This window comes from Hevea brasiliensis, chromosome 15 (genome assembly GCF_030052815.1).
Source record: "Hevea brasiliensis isolate MT/VB/25A 57/8 chromosome 15, ASM3005281v1, whole genome shotgun sequence".
Taxonomy (NCBI): Eukaryota; Viridiplantae; Streptophyta; class Magnoliopsida; order Malpighiales; family Euphorbiaceae; genus Hevea; species Hevea brasiliensis.
This window is the reverse complement of record NC_079507.1, coordinates 62,667,475-62,687,553: the sequence shown is the minus strand read 5'-3', so window position 1 is coordinate 62,687,553 and position 20,079 is coordinate 62,667,475. Positions and strand designations below refer to the sequence as shown.

Below are 20,079 nucleotides of genomic sequence, written 5' to 3'. Positions count from 1 at the left end.
GACTACACTTGGATCATATTTAGGAATTGAGCTTCTCTCATCTGAAGTGTATCTGGCTGCATCATTCTTCCCTTCCCTGAAGACTTTGATGTTGAGGTCAAATGATGCAAAGCGGACCTAGTTTACACAAGGACAATTAGAAGGGAGGATAGAAGAGATCACATTCTGTTATTCTTCACCTGTATTCTCATTAGATCCATAGTATTTAACAGTATAAAAAATTTGCGAATCATCCATGAATTTCTTTCTTTTGTCTTTTTATGTTGTGCTTCTTTGGACAATGCTTATAAGTTTGCCTTGCCGTCTCTTTAAAATTACACATTGTGAACTTAGGGGATGTGTTGTCATTAAGATTTTAGCTGTGCATTAGTGGAGCTTGTGGCCTAGTGATAATTGCTGATGTTGTATGAAATTGGAGGTTCAATATTGATTGTTTTTAGAGAAAAATGGATTAACTTTATTGCTGTTTGACAAACCCAGTTTCTATATGGGATTGTGAGCTGCTCAAATCAATTAACTTAGTGGTCAAAAGGCTTGGCAACTTTCTTACTGACAGATATTCTGTTTCTTTGAGCACTCCCCCCTGGTCCTTCTTTTGTGTAAAATAAAACTTCCTCTCTAGTTATTTTGCCCTCTCATGGAAATGGATTCTCCTTTTGTTGGGTGTGACACAAAGGAATCATAATTGGCTTGCACCAAGCATCAAAGTTGAGCTCTCTTCTTTTTAATTTGATCATGGATGTGAACTAATAAATCATACATTGAAGGATATTTTTCTTGTGTGTTTTTTTGCTGATGACATATTGCTATGGAGGACTGCCTTAGTGTCCAAGGCTCCAAAAAAAAAAATGCATTCTTTTATCAGCAATGCAAGGAAAAATGTTTGACGTGGGGTTAATTAGAACTTATAAGTACGACAAATTAATCAGTTAGATTGAGGAGAATGTATGATATAAATAATAGAGTTGGTTGCAGTGTTGTGCAATTGGAATTTTCTGTGCGCCATGAACATCTTTTTTTTTTTATATTATAAAATTTAGCAAAATGACTCAAATCAACAACTCAACTCAATTCAACTAAACTTTTATCCCAAAAATTTATTGGGGTCGGTTATATGGATTTTCTTCTCCACTCTAAACAATTTTGGGTTAAAATCCTCGAAAATGTGTAATGCTTCTAGGTCATGTTGTACTATTATCCTCCAATTCAGTTTAGATCTACCCCTTCTTTTCTTTCTATACTCTAACCCAATGTGTTCTACTTGTCTAACTGGAGCCTCCGTATGTTTACGCTTTACATGATCAAATCACCTCAATCTCCATTCTCTTAACTTATTCTCAATTGGCATCACTCTTACCTTTTTTCTGATACTCTCATTACGGATTTTATTTAGTCTAGTATGGTCACTTATCCACCTTAACATTCTCATCTTTGCAACTCTTATCTTAGACACATACGCCTCCTTCATTGCTCAACACTCACTACAATATAATATGGCTGGTCGTATAGCTGTACGGTAAAATTTTCTTTTCAACTTATTGGGAATCTTGCGATCACATAAAACTCCCGTCGGACATCTCCACTTTAACCATTCGGCTTTAATCCTATGACTAAAATCCTCCTCACATCCCCCATCTACTTGAAGGATTGAGTCGAGATATTTAAAGTGATTACTTTGGGGCAATACCACTCAATCCAAACTAACTCCTTCCTTATCATCAGTTTGGCCTTCACTGAATTTGCAGTGCATGTATTCTGTCTTCGTTCTACTTAACTTAAAACCCTTTGACTCTAGAGTACTTCTCCAAAGATCTAGTTTTCTATTGGCTTCTTCTTGCGTCTCATCTATTAGAACTATATCATCCGCAAACATCATGCACCAAGGGATATTCTCTTATATGAGTTTCGTCAATTCATCTAGAACTAATGTAAAAAGGTAAGGGCGTATAGCTGAACTTTGGTGTAATCCAACTGAGATAAAAAAATCTCTTTATGTCCCTTCTCACTGTGCACACAATAGTTGTTGCTCCTTCATACATATCTTTCAACACTTGTATGTACCTAATAGATACTCTCTTTTGTTCTAACACTCTCCATAAGACATCTCTTGGAACACTATCATAAGCCTTCTCCAAATTGATAAAAACTATGTGTAGATCTTTCTTCACATCTTTATATTTCTCCATCATACTTCTAATGAGAAAGATGGTTTCCATAGTTGAACGACCGAGCATGAATCAAAATTGATTGGGAGAGATAGAAGTGTCATGACGTAGTCGATGTTTCACAACTCTCTCCCACAACTTTATAGTATAGCTCATAAGTTTACTTCCCCTATAGTTTGAGCAACTCTGTATATCTCCCTTATTTTTAAAAATAGGTACTAAAATACTCATTCTCCATTCATCAGGCATTTTCTTTGAGTTTAGAATCTTATTAAATAATTTAATTAGCTATGCCGCTCCCATATTTCCCAAATACTTTCACACTTCAATTGGTATTCCATCGGGTCCACAAGCTTTATATATATATATATATATATATATAAGTTGATTTGGAAAAGTTACAAAATTAAAAAAAGCTGAAGAAATAGAATTTGTTAATTTCTTGTTTTAAAAATTATTTCATTTTTTTTAATGTATGGCTGAAAGTGAGAATCCAGTAATACAAAATTAAATGGAAGCCCACTATGCATTGAGGTTTTAAAAGGATTAAAAAAAAAAACCTATTTTAGACGTTAAAGCTATAAAAAGAATATGAAATTATAATGAATAGCAGTAAAATATTCATTTAAAAAATATAATTGCTTATTAGAAGAAGAATAGAAGAGTGTTGAATATGTCTTTTTACCAATGGGCTCGGTCATGTTTAGTACTTGGGCTTTGCTCATTGGCAGCATTCGTGAAATATAAATTAAAGTGGTAGGATTTGATAAATACATAAAATCTCTACTGCACATAATTGTTTAATTTTCTATTTAGCTTTTTTTGCTGATGCTTTTGTTTTATGTGAAGGCTCTGAAGTCTGAATAGTGTGTTTTCTTGTTTTTTATTTGTTTACTTCATTTAAATAATATCATCTCAGTATTTGCCACTTGTCTTGATTTACTGCAGATATTGGATGAGGCTGCTGTACAAAGGGTGTTCTTGAAGTCGCTGGAAAATTACATTAAATGGTGCAGCTATTTAAACATTCAGCCTGTTTGGAGCAAGTATGGACTTTTAAACATGATTGTATTCTGTGTCACTGGTGAAAATGATAATTTCTTACTTCATGACTGATGATGATTGAAAACTACTGTATCTAAATGGTGTCCTGCAGTTTGGAGTCTGTTAGCAAGGAAAAGAAATTGCTCTTCCTTTCACTGTACTTTCTGATATGGGGGGAAGCCTCAAACATTAGATTCATTCCAGAATGCTTGTGCTATATATTTCATCACGTAAGTCAATCCATGAGCTAATGATTGTTGGCTTTCTTTGGACATGTTTGTTGTCTATAACTAGTAACTACTTTTTTACTGCATGTGAATTATTTTCTACTATGAATTTTCTTTTATTCTCTTATCTAGTCCCTTTGAATGTATCAACACTGGGACTGGCATTTTTTATGGACCTACTTCTGTCATTTGAATGCTTTTTCTGATGTCTCTGCTACTATATCTCAAGTGCTGAAACATATCATAAATTAAAAAAAATGTCATAAATAGATATCTTAATTTTTGCACTGAACTGTTTGAACTTTAAACTTGATATGCAGATGGTAAGGGAAATGGACGAGATTTTGAGACAGCAAATTGTGCAGCCTGCAAATAGTTGCAATTCTGAGAATGGTGTATCTTTCCTTGATAAAGTTGTTACTCCTCTATATGAGGTTGTTGCAGCGGTAAGCGTCAAATTTAACAATGACAATAATTTGTTTAAAATTTTTATATCAGCAAAGTCTTTGATCTCCCCCCAACACCCAAGCACACAATAACAACAACAACAATAGAGCCTTAATCCCAAACTAGTTGGAGTTAGTTATATGGATCTTTTTTCGCCATTCAACTCTGTTAGACATCAGGTTCTCCTCAATATCCAAGACTTATAAATCCTGTGATACTTTCCTCCACGTCATCTTAGGCCTTCTCTTTCCCCTTCTCACTCCTTGCCCTACTAAATTATCACACTTCCACACTGAGGCTTATGATTCTCTGCATTGTACATGACCAACCCATCTTAAATGACCCACACACACACACACAACCAAAAAAAAAAAAAAAAAAGAGAGAGAGAGAGGAAAAGAGCTGGATCACATTTTGTGTTATGCTTGCCTTTGGATTTTCTTGTCGGCATGCTGGTGATCTTTCCTGTATCATGCCTTCTTAAACTTTTAGATGTTTCCTCTTCCATGTCTAAAACAATTTGAAGTGTGTTGATATTATATAATAGCTTTTTGGAGAACATCTGGTTTATGGCTTCATTAATCATTAGTAAGCCCAACATCCTTGTATTTACCTAAGGAATTTCATTTATTTATTTGGATTGAAGAGTTTTTTTTGGTGTGTGAATTTGTTTAATTATCTTGAAAATAGTGGTGATAATTTGATATTATAATTTATTTTCTTTTTAAAGAATTATAATCTTTTAATTAATAATTTTTTGAGCTAATAAACAAAAGGTGTTTCTGGGCCAGATTCTCCGGAAGCTTTCTTGGTGTACTAAAGATGTTGATGGGCTCTATACTGATCACACCTACTCTAATCAAAGTCTCCTATTTATTCAGCTCTATCTTCTTTAATTTTTGTTAATTGCACCGATACCAACTTGTTCTCTGGTTCTTTGCTTTCCATCTTCTTCATTTCAGTTTTGTTTCAAATTCTGTTTCAACTTTCAACTCATTTAGTTATGTTTCAACTTTCAGCTCGTAGCAACTGTAGAAACGTGAGCACCCATGAAAAATTTAAGCCCATCCGGAGAAGAAAAATGGAAGAGTTAACTGTTTGAAACTTTGAATTGTAAATCTTCAAATTCTTAATATCTTCTTCTCCTTACTTCCATTTTCCCCTTTGATTTTATGTTGAGGCTTTCATTGTGTGTTGAGTCTACTGAGTGAATGGGTTCACCACATTTGGTGATCCAGATCGCATCCCATGATTTGGAACACACGATTTGGATCACAGAATCTAGGGGGAAAAGGCGAATCTGGTAACTATGAGCACTCTCTTCATCTTGTCTCTCTCATTAGGTGTGCCCAATATAATGGATGTGTGTCGGACACATATTCCATGTTATATCCCTTGTTGTGTCGTGCCCACACGGGTATGGCATGGCAAATTGGCGAGTCTGATTTTCAGAGGCTTGGAGCCCTTGGGGGTGTATCTTTCGGCCTCCTTTGGATTCTCTGCATTTCAGTAGAGCGAGAGACATGCCAGGGGTATGTTCTTCTCTGGATTGTGTGGGTTTTCTTCCTTTGTTTCTTCAACAATTTCTTCTTCCATTTCCCCATGAATTGGTCACTAACCCCATCTGCGTCAACCCATGAACTAAATTTTCATCCCATGAACAAGTTTCTTACAACTAACAAAGCTAACAAAATCTGGAAAATCAGCAGAATACAGGATGAATAAAAACTTAATGCATATCATTCCAATGTTGAAATTTCGAACAAAATCATATTAAAATTACATTCTTTGATTAAGGGGGAAAAAAAAAAAATCTGTAGTGACGATCTTACCCAAGATTACTGTTGGGCTCGCTAGGGGACTCCATTTTCAGTATATCATCTTCTTCTTCTGTGGATTTCTGCTCTTCTACAAATCAAGCTTGCTGCTGGCACCAAATCAAGCTTAATTGTTGATTTCTTCATTCCAAGGGCCAGCTTTATGTCCATGCCCAGCGGATGGGCTCTTCTACAATAGCCAACCATGGCCTCTCTCTTGCCTCGCAAATCTGTAGAGAGGTAAGAATGATCAAAATTAAGAGAAGGAAGTGTGTGATAGAGAGGGGGAGTGAATTAAAAAAAAGCTATCTCTGACAGTATTTTTCTCTAGAGCAAGTTTGTGAGAGGGTGTGCATGCAGCAGCAGCTGTGCGAAAGAGAGGAAGGAAGACAATCATGAAAGAGGAAAATGAAAAAGGAAGGGAAAAATTGAGGAAGGGAAGATGGGGGATAATTGCTGGAGTTGATTTCCTAAATGGAGTTTGGCAAGAGAGAGACAGGGAAAAAATGAATTAAAAGAAATAGGAGGATGAGGAGAGTTGGGGTTTGATTGCATGGTCAGGGTATTTAGGTAATTTGCTTTTTCTTTTTCGCAAAATGATCCTGGGTCAAGAAGTTTTTGTTATGAGTAAGGAGTAGAGCAGTTAGGAGATTAGTCCAGTAGTTAGATAGGAAGATTCTATTGTACTAGTCTATAGTAATTACTCTCCAATCAATTGTAATTGTATTGAGCAATTATAGGATCCAATATCATTAATAATCAAAGACATCTCTCATCTCTGAAATATTCTCTTTCTCTTATCATCTACTCTCTTCTCTTTTCTCATCCACTTCTATTCTTTTCTCATCTATTTCTATCTCTCTCTCCCTATTCTTCTGTTTTAGTAAGAGTGCAGGCTGATATGTAACAAATTGGTATCAGAGCTGTTAGATTCGTGGGCAACTACTGAAAATTTTTTCATGGGAATTGCATCTATGGCAGATTACTCTTCTCAAAAAACCAGGTTTCTTCTATTCTTCTCTCTTCTTCTTCTTCCCTCTAATTCTTCTTCTTCCCTCTAATTCCTTCCTTCTTTCCCTCTATTCTTCTTCTTCTTATTTCTCTTGTTCTTCTGTTCTTACTTTTCTGATCTATCCTCTTCCTCTCTTGTTCTCCTTTCTTCTATTTCTCTTTCCCTTTACTCTATTTGGATTTCTTTTCTATTCTTCTTTCTTTCTTGAATTCTTGAATCAAATTTTTTCCTTCTGTCAATTTCTGATTCTTTCGTCTGTTTCTTTTCTTTAATTTTTCACTTCCTGCATTTCAAGAAACCTGTTTCTTGAAATTCTTGGAATTTCTAGAAACCTGCTTCTTCCTCCACCTTTTCCCTAATTTCTTCTCTTTATTCTTTCTTGAAATTCTTGAAATCCTTGTTTCTATATCAATTTTTCTTCCCCAGTCTATATAATTTTTCTTCTCTAAGAAATAAAATTTTTCAACATCCTACTCAGCCTTCTACAAGATGATCATGGTAGATCATCATTGGGAACAGAAATTACTTGATAGGATTATGGAAGTTGTTGAAAGAGGATTAAAAAGGCAGGAAGAATTGTTATTACAAAAATTAGAGAAATATGAGAAGTCATTTCAAGAGAGAATTGACAAAGTGGTGAAAGCAATTCAAGTGGTGAAAGCAATTCAAGTGGTAAAGGAGAATGTTGCAATCTTTAATAATGAGGATCCACTTCTTGAAAATTCAAGTGAAGAACAAGATGTCTTTGATGAAACTTCCAATATGAAAGACAAGTGTATTGAGATGGAGCAAGATCAGGATTTTGTTTTTGATTTGTCTAGTGCAAGAGAGGAATATGAGGAGGAGAAGGATAAAGATGGTGATGATAGGAAACTAGAGTTGACAATGGGGAATGCAGAAGCTAAGCCTGAAATTCTTGCTGCACAAACTTTTGGGGATGTTCCTAAAAACAAGAAAGATAAAGAAGCTACAAAAAATGTGGTTACTGTAAGCAAGTGGCAGAATTTTAGGAGCCAAGATGGTGAGTTCAGCTGTTGTAATCCTATAAGTCTCATAGAAGATGAATGGGAAATATCAAGAAGGGAAAGGAAGAAAGTTCAGCCATCAAATGGTATTATGATCTTCAAGGAACAAGTATGGAAAATTTGGAGAAGAAAAAGAAAAAAAAAAAAAAAAAATTCTTTGTTCATTAACAGTTCATACTATCAGTTGCAACTTTTAGCCAATTCTATGGGACATTTCAGCTGAAGCATATGATGGAAGTTAACATTTGGTATTCCAAAATTCAGGGAAGTAACTAGCTAGCAAAAGAATCTATGTGGGATTCTCACATTCTGTCAGCTGATGAGAAGGCAGCACCTAAAATTCATTTCAATTTCTAACATTTTCTTCATTCTTGAGGACAAGAATGATGTCAAGGAGTAGGGAATGTTATGAGTAAGGAGTAGAGCTGTTAGGAGGTTAGTCCAGTAGTTAGATAGGAAGATTCTATTGTACTAGTCTATTGTAATTACTCTCCAATCAATTGTAATTGTATAGAGCAGTTATAGGATCCAATATCATTAATAATCAAAGATATCTCTCATCTCTGAAATATTCTCTTTCTTTTCTCATCTACTCTTTTCTCTTTTCTCATCCACTTCTATTCTTTTCTCATCTATTTCTATCTCTCTCTCCCTATTCTTCTGTTTTAGTAAGTGTGCAGGCTGATATGTAACAGTTTTGTTGGCAACTTGTGATATTAGGTTATAGGGACTTTTGTGTTACTGTAATTGAAGTTGAGGGATTTTTTTGATACAAATTAAAGTTGAGGGAATGAATTGAAACAAACCCTGAGTCGGGGACGTTGGATGAAAATTACCCTAGGTGGGTGAGTCATTATGCTGTTAATAATGCAAATTATTGGTGATTTTATCTTACATATGCATTGAGATTTGCTTAATATTTGACTTTTCTGATATTTGTAGGAAGCGGGAAATAATGAGAACGGGCGAGCTCCTCATTCTGCTTGGAGAAATTATGATGATTTTAATGAGTATTTTTGGTATGATTTCTGTAACACGGTTTATTTTGTAAAATTCCATTCCGAATCAAACAAATTTTAAATTTCATTTTATGCCGATTCAGGTGTTTGGAACAAAAATTAGTTGCTGTGATATGAATTGAGGACCTTTGATTTCAATATGTTATATACGTAGGAAAATTGTTGCCTAAACCAATAGCATTATGCCAAGCCAAAGGGAAATTAGCACTTTGCGAAAAAGACAGTTTTGCATTGGTTGAAATTTAAAATTTGAAATTCAAACTGTGTATTTTTAATACACAAATGTGGGATGCTTATTGCTTAGAGCACTGTGCCACCCTTTTTTTTTGTCTCTTTTTCATTGGTTTAATGCAATGTTCTTGGTGTAGGCAAATGGAATTAATATATATAATGGAAATATTATATGATTCATAGATATTTTGTATGTTGCTGCTGTGGTGTAGTTTGTCCGCGAATCAACTGTACTTTAAGTGTTCCAGTTTCAAAATTTAAAAACTTTTCACACTTTTTTGTCTTAAATTTCAGTGATGGCTTATTGGTGGAATAATAATTGTATCGAACTTCACCATGTTACATTTTGTTCTTCCAAACAATCAAATTAAATTATGTGTATATTCCAAAATACTTCTATGGTAATAAAATGAACATTCCTCAAAAGTTAATCCCTAAATGCTCTTTGACCAATATAGAAGTTTCTTCTTCTTTTTCCTCTCCTTTTGGTGACTTTTTCTCTTCCTGTTTCAATTGTCCAGGTCGCTTCACTGCTTCGAACTTAGTTGGCCATGGCGCAGGAATTCATCCTTTTTTCAAAAACCAAAACCAAGGGCAAAGGTTCACAACTTTTCCACTGCTAATTTCTTTGTTTGATTTTTGAATTCTGTGTCAGTGGTTTCTCTCGATCTTAATTTTTTGGTTACATGCATGGGCTAGGTGCATTATTAGCCCATGATAATGCTTATAAAAAGTTTCCAAAAGATTTAGGGGTTTGTTATAAATGAGGAAAAAAAGTGTTTAGTTTTGTGGATTGTATTGGAGTTGGATATATTGATTTTATCAATAAAGTATAAACTATAATGCAAACTTTCTGATTGAAGAGTTCTTGTTTTGTTGGTTGAAATAAAAAGGTGATATTGTGTCTTGAATGCCTTTTAGACCGTATGTGTTTGTTTTGGGCATGTTCTCTCTCTCTCTCTCTCTCTTTTTTTTTTTTTTTTTTTTTTTTTTCCTTTTTTGCTTTTTTGATCTAGTTCCTCCACCACCACAAACCGTAGGTAGATTTGGAAATGATAACTTTTTTAGTCGTTTAGAGTGGAGAAAGAGAATCTATATAGCCGATCCCAAATTTTTGGGATAAAGGCTTAGTTGAGTTGAGTTGAGGTAGATAATGCTTGTACTTTTGTCCTAGGAGGCTAATATATTTTTAAAAAGTTGAAAGCTAAGGGTGCATTTTGGTATGTTCACAGTTTTTCTGTTTTAATTTTTTGAAAACTGTTTATGATTATATGTTGTTTGGTTTCTAGAAACTGTGTTTTGTCTTACATTTCTGTAATTTTAGAATAAATATGAAAACTATTGCATATATTACCTAAACAATGGAAAGACAATTATGAGAATTTAAAAATAATAATATTAATTGTAGTAACACATGAAGTTGAAGTACAACCATGAAAATAATTAAGGCTTAATGACAAAAAAGTAAAGTTAAAGCAATGGTAGTATTTATATCACTCATGGGTGCAACTAACTCCTTATGAGGTAACTATGTGATTTTCCTTGTCTTACATGCTCAATAACAGCCTGAAAAATATTGTGGTTTGTTTAGGTTGTGGTTTTGTTTTTCATTAATTACTTTGGTCTTTTGTTTCTTTGTTGCTTTGCATGTTTTTTATGTTGTAAACCATGTGCTTTCTTTTGATTTTGTAGTATCTGCTTAGAACTGCTGGAAGTCAACGTCGAGGGAAAACTTCATTTGTTGAGCACCGGACATTTCTTCATCTTTACCATAGTTTCCATCGTCTGTGGATATTTCTTGTTATGATGTTTCAGGTTTGCTTGTTGAATTCAAAGACTTCGAAAATTATATGCTTTTGTTTTGATCTTGAAGAGCTTTCAGTATCATGCCCAGTTTGTCTCCTTCCTTTTCTGCACTTGAGAAGCTTTTGGCTGTCTTTATCACTTGCTATATATCACTGATGCTTTGCTCCAGATGCATATGCTCTCATCTCTTTTGATACCAATCCATTTGAGTCTAAGCATTAGGTCTTATTCACTATTAAATCTTTTCATACCAATACTTTTATCATCTCGTTCGCTACTGTCTCAGCTCAATGTTCTTGTGGGCTTCATATATTTCTCTCTGTTTCCAGGGACTCACCATCTTTGCTTTCAATGGAGAAAATTTCAACTCCAAGACCCTACGGGAAGTTCTGAGTCTTGGTCCAACATTTGTAGTGATGAAGTTTTTTGAGAGTATGGTCCCCTAAATGATGTTACTCTATTCTGTTATATTGTGTTAATTTCTTATGGCTGTGACATGTTATGGACAACTAATATGTGATGTTATTGCATGCTGGTAACTAATTTTGTTTAATTGCTGAAATTCCTAACTTCTTGTTATAGGTATATTAGATGTTATCATGATGTATGGCGCTTATTATACAACGCGGCGTGTAGCTGTTTCTCGAATTTTTCTGCGTTTTGTTTGGTTTTGTAGTGCTTCAATCTTCATATGCTTCCTTTATGTGTATGTTCTTTCACAACATTATTATTCCTTATAACTTATTTTATGTTTGACTGATTTAAATGAATTATAAGTTACCTTTCTTTCTTGTTATTTGCTAAAATACAGGAAAGCTCTTCAGGAAGAAAGTAAACAAAATTCAAATCCGGTCATTTTCAGATTGTATGTAATTATTATAGGCATCTATGCTGGGATCCAATTTTTTATTAGTTTCCTCATGCGCATACCTGCTTGCCATCACTTGACTAATCAGTGTGATCATTGGCCTATAATTCGCTTCTTAAAGTGGATGCGTCAGGTTTTTCATTTCTTTCTATTTCCTTATTCCTTGTAATGCTTGCATTCTTCCAATTCTTTGAATATCTGGCCATCTGGCTTGGCTTTATATATATGCTTATTTATTGTGTACTTGGATGCATTTTTTTCAAGCTTGATTACTTTGTTCTTTGAAGGAACGGTACTATGTTGGGCGTGGCATGTATGAAAGGACCAGTGATTTTTTGAAGTAATCTCTCTCTCTGTATCTCTTGTTTTTCTATCCTTTATTTTTTGTTTGAGCCAAAAAAAAAAAAAAAAAAAAAAAGAGATTCAAGAAAGAACCATATGGTGAAAGGGACAATAGGAAAACTTGTCTTTAGTTTCTTGACAGTACAAGGTCTCTAGGAAAGTAGGAATGCCAAATTGTTCAAAGTGGGGGTATTAAATATTATCTCTTACACAATGGAATTACAGGATTTTAGTATTCTCATTCCTGCTTTGGTATAGCTAATATGAATTCATACTTGTATCAGTTTGACCTGCTGATTTGTGTATTGGCTGAAATGGCTGTAGTTGAGGGGAGAGAGAGAGAGAGATAGGAAGAAGAGGTGGGAGAGAGAGAGGCATATGTGGATGGGTTAGTAGCTGGAGACTCATACTTTTCTCAGTTTTTTATTTTATTTATGAAACATGTATATCCTAACCCTTTAGGCCCAATTGGTTTTTTTTTTTTTTTTTTTTCCCAATTCCTTTAAAGCCCTAGTTTCTAATGGTCTTCCTCTTAAGCTTTTAACCTACTATCTCATTTATGGAAAAAAGTGGTTACTAGCAATTCATATGAAAGGTTGGTTTTTGAATCAAATAATTTAAAAATGAATCCCTTTTTTTTTTTGTTTAAATTTGTTAATTTTAATTGTGCTAGATAATCAATTTTAAGTATTATTATTCCTATGCCAAAAAGAAACCTTTTATAAGATATTGTCTAATAATTTAGCATGTCAATTTTATGTAGAAATTACGATTTCTTCTCATCAATAGTTATTTAAAAAAATTCGAAGTAGTTGTAATTTATAAGTTGTGTATAATATTTTTTAAGCCACAAATTTGAGCGATGTTGCTGATTTCTTGAAAAAGTTCTTGGTATTGTTGGCAATACCATCGTACATCAGTGGATAATGCTTGATATTGAGACACCTTGACCTTGTTGCATTGTATCTATTGTCTAAAATTAACTTAATTATCAAAGAAAGCTTGAACTTCACAAGTTTTCCCAATTTTGTCCAATTCTTTTAATTTTATCAATTTTAGCTTAACCAATAACATTTGTAACAATTTTAGCCAATTTGGTTAGCGAGAACTGAAATGTACATGTAAAACCTATAAATCTACCTCAATCAGCAGAAGAAATTCGATTTCTGTTACTGATACTGATCACGCATATTATTTTCTTAATATTTTTTTTATTTTCTAAAAATTAATATATTTACTTATCAGTTACTGGAAAAATTGATATATATATATATATATATATACACACACGCACCTTTTTTTTTCTCCATACTAAATTTCATATAATTGTTACAATTTTTATAGATTTGGCTAAAATTGATAAACATAAAAAATTTGGGAAAAATGAGAAAAGCAGTGCAACCAGGCTTTTTGAGGTCGTTAAGCCTTTAAAACTGTGGCTCCAATGAAATCTTGAGAAATATTATCTTCCTTCTCTCGTCGATGAGAATGTGGAAATCCAATTGTGGACAGGCATTTCTTATGAATGTAGAATAGAATGGCAATGTTACTTATCTTATGTATTTATTTTATCTCTCTTCATATACATTGATACTGCAATTGTTGTGCAGGTATATGTTGTTCTGGCTTATTGTTTTGAGTGCTAAGTTCGCATTTGCATACTTTCTCCTGGTGAGTGACTGTATTTCAGCAGTTTTGTTTTTGGTCTTGTTTTCTGAATCTCATGTGGATTGTTTTTTTCAGATCAAGCCATTGGTGGAACCAACACAGATTATTGTGGGGATGACGGATAATCTAGTGTATTCGTGGCATGATCTTGTATCTAAAAGTAATGTTATTTTATAAATTTTACCCATACATGGTGCTTATGTTCTTAAATTTGAATTTTTTTTCATTACCATTATGAACTTCTTTTTTGGTGCTACATTTAGTATTTTAAGTTGCATAAAACTAGTGATGTTAATTTCTTCCCATGTTGAATTTTGAACAGATGGTGTCTCAAAGGTGTTTAATGTTTTCCTTTTTAATTCTGTGGGTTGAAGGTTGTTATTACCAATTGGTGATACTTGAGGGTGATTTTCTGGATAGTTAATGTATTGCTTCCTTAATTTTCTAATGTGAGGCGCTATGTGAACAACCTTGTTATCATTGGATGTCATATTTTTTGTAACGGCACTAAATTGTAGATGGTTAATGGTTTAATGTGGCCAGTTATTGATTTGTGGACTTCAACTAAAATAACATCATTTTTGTCATTGAGAATAGGTTTGAAACAGTTTCTGGGACTTTTCCACCTAATAATTAAATTCCAATTTTTGTGTCATAGATAGTTGCATCGTCTGCAATATTGTGTAATGTTATATTTTAATGTTTATTATCATATTTGTACTTGTTTGTGAATTTCATGATGTGTGCTTGCAGATAATCATAATGCCTTGACAGTTGCAAGTTTATGGGCTCCAGTTATCTGTGTAAGTAACATTTTTATGCTGATCTTCATTTTTGTTAGCTGAAGAATTTTCCAAACCCCTACCCACGTTTGTTTCACCCTTCTTAGTTGCATTAACCTCTATAATCTTGTATTTAGCCCTAATTGTGGTGTTTTCTTCTACCCTGTTTTTCCTTTCAATGATTAAATCTGAAATTTGGACAATTTATATCAGTAAATCTTACATTTTCTAAATTTGTTAAAAAGGAAAATGGAACCATGGGGTCATTCATGTAGCTTCGATACTATATATATATATTGTAATTAGTAAATTCTAAGGAACAATTGGAAAATTTAAGAGTAGATAATAGATTGATGAGGTCTAATTTAAGCTTAATAGATGGTGGCTTGATCCCTCAAAAAGTCGTAAGTTGTTTTTGTCTCATTCCAAATACCCTACATCAAATGTATGTTACAGTTTTTCAAGGTTGAAGCAACCTCTCCTTTAATCATCAAAACTTCCTAGCTGCTTTTGAATTAGGCCATACCGGTGTGAGGATAACCAATTCTCAAACAATATATGAAATTTTTATTCAGTGATCCTTATCGAGTGGCCTTTTGTTATGCAATGATAGACTGATTTGTTGTCTTCTCTTGATAAATAAATTTAACCTTCTTTAGATATCATAAATATTTCAAAAAGCTGCTGCACCAAGACATATATCCAAGGGGAATGCGCTAGTGTCTTCCCCATTAGTTAATTCAAAGATGAAATGAGAAGAAATTTAATTGCCAGTGTTTTGCCAACTCATTAAAACTTTTGCTATATCCTTTACCATTGTTCCTTGTAGCACCTTAAAAAGAGTTCTGCTGTTTCCCAATTCAGAAATGGCTTTACTTTTGGATGCATGCTATTGCTAACAGACTATAATATAATACTTGTTGCAGTATCTTTCTTATCTTCTGCAATACAAACAAATGTGATGATCCAGGATTCAAATATTAAATGACATAGAAAATTATCTTATATTTATGTATTTATATATTTTACATTTGAATTATTATGACAATTTTGTAATTGTGTAGATTCATATTCCAGTACTCATAATACCAAGCAATAGGGTATCAAAATCTGATTCCACATGGAACCAAAAACTTGTGAAAAAAACCTGGAGTTTGAACTTTGAACCTAATGGTCTATTAGTATCATGGCAAATGAATATCGCCAGATGCATATAATTAAAATGTGTTTCTCTATTTCAACAGTTGAGTGCACGAAAAAAATAAATAAATAAATACAACATTGAATTATAGTGAAACTGGGAAAGCAAAGAATCAACGGTATTATTATCTCTTAAATATTTCCCTTCCACTACAATTCTAATTTTTTTGTTATTGGCAGTTTGGCGGAGAGGGGGGGCGGGGGGGGTTGGTGTTGTTGTCCTTTTTAGATTGGAGAGTATGTTTTAAGTTATTATTATTATGTGTGTGAAGGAATCGACAATTTGATTTAGAAATTTCGTCTTAAAAATAAAATGAATCTTCAGGCTCTTTCAAGTTTTAAATGATGATTTTGTGTATTGTTTTCAATTCGAGGTTTTCGAATCACAAACATGATTGATTATGTTGTGGCCAATGAGAGCTAATATGCTTAATAAGATCTGATATTGAGGTCAATCTTTTGAATTTCTGTGTTACAAAAATGGTTTTGTAACTGTTGTATCTCCCAAAGTGGTGGAAGTGGGAGGAACAACTGCCAAAAATGCAGGAACTTATAGTTAAGAAATAGTGATGGCCTCTACTGAAAACGTATGTGGAGAGGACATATGTGCTGTGTGGAAGGCCAAAAATGTTGTGAGAGATGATGTCATAGGATTGCAGATAAAGAGAGGAATGGTGCCATCAGATTGAGAGAGAGAGAGAGAGAGAGAGAGAGAGAGAGAGAAGTTTTGGGGGGGGGGGGGGGGGGTGTGGGGGTTGCCAAAGGGGATGAAAGGGAAGGAGTTGTAAATAACAGTAACATGCAAGGGTAATTGGCTCTAATTATATTATAGTGCTGTGGAAATGTTTTCACACATAAACAATTACATAAAACAATAAATAAATAAGTAAATCAAGTAGAGAGTGGGTTGAATAACCGGTAGATGACTTATTGCATGTAGTCATATATTTCTCATTTTGATAGCTAACATACAGAATTCGATTTTGTTACTCCCTCTGTATTCCACAGATCTATCTTTTGGATATTCATATCTTCTACACTGTTATATCTGCCATTTATGGATTCTTGCTTGGAGCAAGAGACCGTCTTGGGGAAGTAAGTTATTTTAATTCATTTCTGTCATGCTATTATTGTGTAGCTCCTTTTTTTTTTTTTTCATTTCATCTCGTTGGTCTTCTTCTTCCCTGCAGTTTTTGGTTTGTGCTTTTGTAATATTATGTACTTATTATTATGTGTCAATGGCCAATACATCTTTAATTCTCTCCTTCTCTCTCCCTCTCTCTCTCTGTGTTCCCTTTTGTTTTCATTTGATTTACTGGCTGAGTTTCTGTACGATGACCCACTTTTACATCATAATTTCAGATTAGATCTTTGGAAGCTGTTCACCGACTGTTTGAGGAGTTTCCTGGGGCTTTTATGAATACTCTTCATATTCCACTTCGCGACAGGCAGGATTTTATTTATTCTCTCTTTCTTTTATTTATTCCCTCTTTTTCTTACTCATAAACATCAATATCATGATCATTACTATTTTTTTTCCTACATCCTAACATAATCTGCCATATTGTCATTATATTTTAGTTATTACTTGCATTTGACAACAATTTCCTTTTTGCAGGATATCTGGAAGCGCTTCTAGTGATGTAAGTTGATGTAAAATTTATATTTTTAAGCTCTTCTGCTAGTGAATAGTATGTTGACACCCCTTTCTGGAGTTGCTGAAGTTCCTGCAATGCTTTTTGTTTTATTTATTTATTGATTAATTTGTAGAAGTTCGATGGTTTGTCTTGTGTCCTTCAATTCTGGAAATTTCTTTTATGGGAGATACACTTACTTTAGGCATTTTTATAAAATTTTGTTCTTGATATTATTGTGGTTCTAAAATATAGTGGAATAATGGTTTTTGCTTATTTTGTACTTGGGGTTTGAAGGTTTTGGAGAACAGGAAGATTGATGCTGCTCGATTCTCTCCCTTTTGGAATGAGATTATAAAGAATCTTAGGGAAGAAGATTATATTACTTATCAGTGAGTACTGGATGTGGTGATTTCTATACATGTTACTAGTCTACTGCACATGCTTTACGTGTGAACTATATTGTGGCTGCTTAAAATGATTCTTTTTTGTTATTGATTATGGCTGAACTTAGCTTTGTGCATATATTTTTTTGGCACAGGCTTAAAATTTAAAACATTTTGGTTAAATTCTTTAAGAATAGCTGTTAGAAATAAAGTAAGTAAATTATATTTTATGTTAGGGGGTGGCTTTGGTGTAATGGTAAAGCTACTCTTTTTGGAACCTGGAGGGTTCAAGCCACTTAAACAGCTTCTCTGCAAAAGCAGGGCCATGGCTGCATGCATCAACCCTTCCCAGAGCCCACATGACACAATGTAGCTTAACAATAGAACATACTCCACACACAGAGGGTGAAAATAGTGAGGAAATTCTCTGCTGGATTTTTATTAAATGGAAAACTAAAACTAAAGTACATACGTTTTAGGTTTATGTAGAGTTTCAAGTTCCCTAAAAGTAATAGGAATATAAAACTATTATTAAGGAAGTTTAAATGAACCTAAATACTTGTGGAAAATCTAGATAAAATAGGAAATTAGCTGATCCTAGTCGAAGTAGGAAAGTAGAATTACTCCTAAATAAAATAGAAAACACTAAAAAAATGAATCTGAAGTAGTATCTTACTGAAATAGAAGTATATCTGAAATAGGACTGCTTTGGAGGTTTGATTGGGCCGAAAAACGTGGATGAACGCTACTGGGACAGTGGGTCACACGCCCATGGGCGTGTCTACTTCTATCACTTGCCTTAGGGCGTGTCAGTGTTGTCTGACTGCTGCCCGCGTTTGTCACACACCATGGGGTGTGTGAGGGCCTTTTGGCACATGCCCTGTGGCATGTGAAAATCTGGTTTCCATCCTCTTTTCTGCACTTTTGATTCTGTTTCCTTTGTTTCCCTTGTTTCTTCTCCCATTTCTTAAAAAATTCATCACTGATCTCTTCCACATCTCCATAAGTGTTGGATGCTTAATGCACTGGGTCACCCTTATATTTTATGTTGTGAACTAGGGTTCACCTGGTGTTATATACTTTTGTTTTGTTTTTTGTTTTTTGTTTTTTTTTTCCCTTTATTTTAGATAAACAATATTAGTTTATCGCTTGATGAACAGCTATCAGAATGAAAATAAAAATTGATGCAGCGTAGCTCAAATAAAGAACACACTCCACCCGCAAGAGTGAAAATTGAGGGATTCTCTGCTGGATTTTTATTGATTGAAAACTGAAACTGAAATGCACAGATATTAGAATTATTTATAGAGTTTTATGACCCCTAGACACAATAGGAATAGGAAACTATTAATTAGGAAGTTTAAATAAACCTAAATACATAGGGAAATCTAATCTAATTAGGGAAAAACCAAATCCTAGATAGAATAGGTAAACTAAATAAATCTTATTTGGAGTAGGAGAGCTCCTAACTAACATCTAAAATAATTTCCATGGCTGTCTCTTGGTAAAACTGGTAGTCCTTGATGAAATTGGACTGTTGGAAACAAAATTGAGGGGGAAAAAAAAAAAAGAAAAACTCATCTGCACACTGCTGGACTGAACACCACACGCCCTGGGCATGTGCCATGTGGCTGGGACCTGGTACACGCCCGGGGCTTGTACTGCTCTGTGCTACCTTGCTGCCCCTAATGGAATGCCTTGCATTTGCCCCTATTTTTACCCCGCTTTCTTCCTTTACTTCATCCCTTGCTGTTTCTCCCATTCTCCCAAGAATTGCTCACTAATTTCATCCATATCAAAAATACATTTCCATTTATTTAGAGAAAGGAGTTGGCCTTTGTGTTTTTCCCCTCCTTCCCTTACTAAAGCTGTCCTGCTAAAAGAATTTATTAAAGATATGCAAGTAAAACTGATAAGTTAATGGCGCTGCATTTGGATACCTTTGAATATATTTTCCCCCCAGTCAGTAGCTATGCAGGCAAATTCTTTGTTCTTAAAGAGCATTTCTCTTATGTGATATTTTATTTTTTATTTTTTTTATAATTGCAGACTTAGTGATGTACTGCAATAGCCTTTGTTTTTTTATGCTCTTGAAAAGCATAAAATACCTGGTATTTTATTTTAAGTCCAGTGCTCATCTATTTTGTATGCAATAGAGTTGAAAGGAACTAAGGAGATTAAGTGACAAGATTGTTGTGGATTATTTAGGTTTTTGGAAAACTAATATACTTAGAAACAAAATTTACATGGTTGCAAAAATTCTGAGAGCATTGTGCTTCATGAGTGGAGATTCTATAGAAAGTAGAAATTTTTTATGGCCTTCCCTGGCAATGTTTGAAGCGAATAAACCGAACTGAATCGCCTTAATTTGGTAATTCGATTCGGTTTTTAAGATAATTCAGTTCT

General features: G+C 33.9%; 1 protein-coding gene across 1 annotated transcript in view; it reads left to right on the top strand.

Annotated features, from left to right (window-relative positions):
• The window catches only part of LOC110638296 (callose synthase 9), a 61,850-nt gene that overhangs the window by 17,641 nt on the left and 24,130 nt on the right, over positions 1 to 20,079 (top strand). The window contains exons 9-25 of the mRNA XM_021788807.2: positions 3,114 to 3,211; positions 3,322 to 3,439; positions 3,757 to 3,882; positions 8,680 to 8,756; positions 9,509 to 9,587; positions 10,680 to 10,802; positions 11,123 to 11,225; positions 11,376 to 11,499; positions 11,605 to 11,794; positions 11,949 to 12,001; positions 13,614 to 13,674; positions 13,747 to 13,831; positions 14,425 to 14,474; positions 16,662 to 16,748; positions 17,016 to 17,101; positions 17,272 to 17,296; positions 17,585 to 17,679. Coding sequence (XP_021644499.1) covers positions 3,114 to 3,211; positions 3,322 to 3,439; positions 3,757 to 3,882; positions 8,680 to 8,756; positions 9,509 to 9,587; positions 10,680 to 10,802; positions 11,123 to 11,225; positions 11,376 to 11,499; positions 11,605 to 11,794; positions 11,949 to 12,001; positions 13,614 to 13,674; positions 13,747 to 13,831; positions 14,425 to 14,474; positions 16,662 to 16,748; positions 17,016 to 17,101; positions 17,272 to 17,296; positions 17,585 to 17,679 — 1,580 coding nt within the window. The remainder of the gene's footprint in view (positions 1 to 3,113; positions 3,212 to 3,321; positions 3,440 to 3,756; positions 3,883 to 8,679; positions 8,757 to 9,508; positions 9,588 to 10,679; positions 10,803 to 11,122; positions 11,226 to 11,375; positions 11,500 to 11,604; positions 11,795 to 11,948; positions 12,002 to 13,613; positions 13,675 to 13,746; positions 13,832 to 14,424; positions 14,475 to 16,661; positions 16,749 to 17,015; positions 17,102 to 17,271; positions 17,297 to 17,584; positions 17,680 to 20,079) is intronic.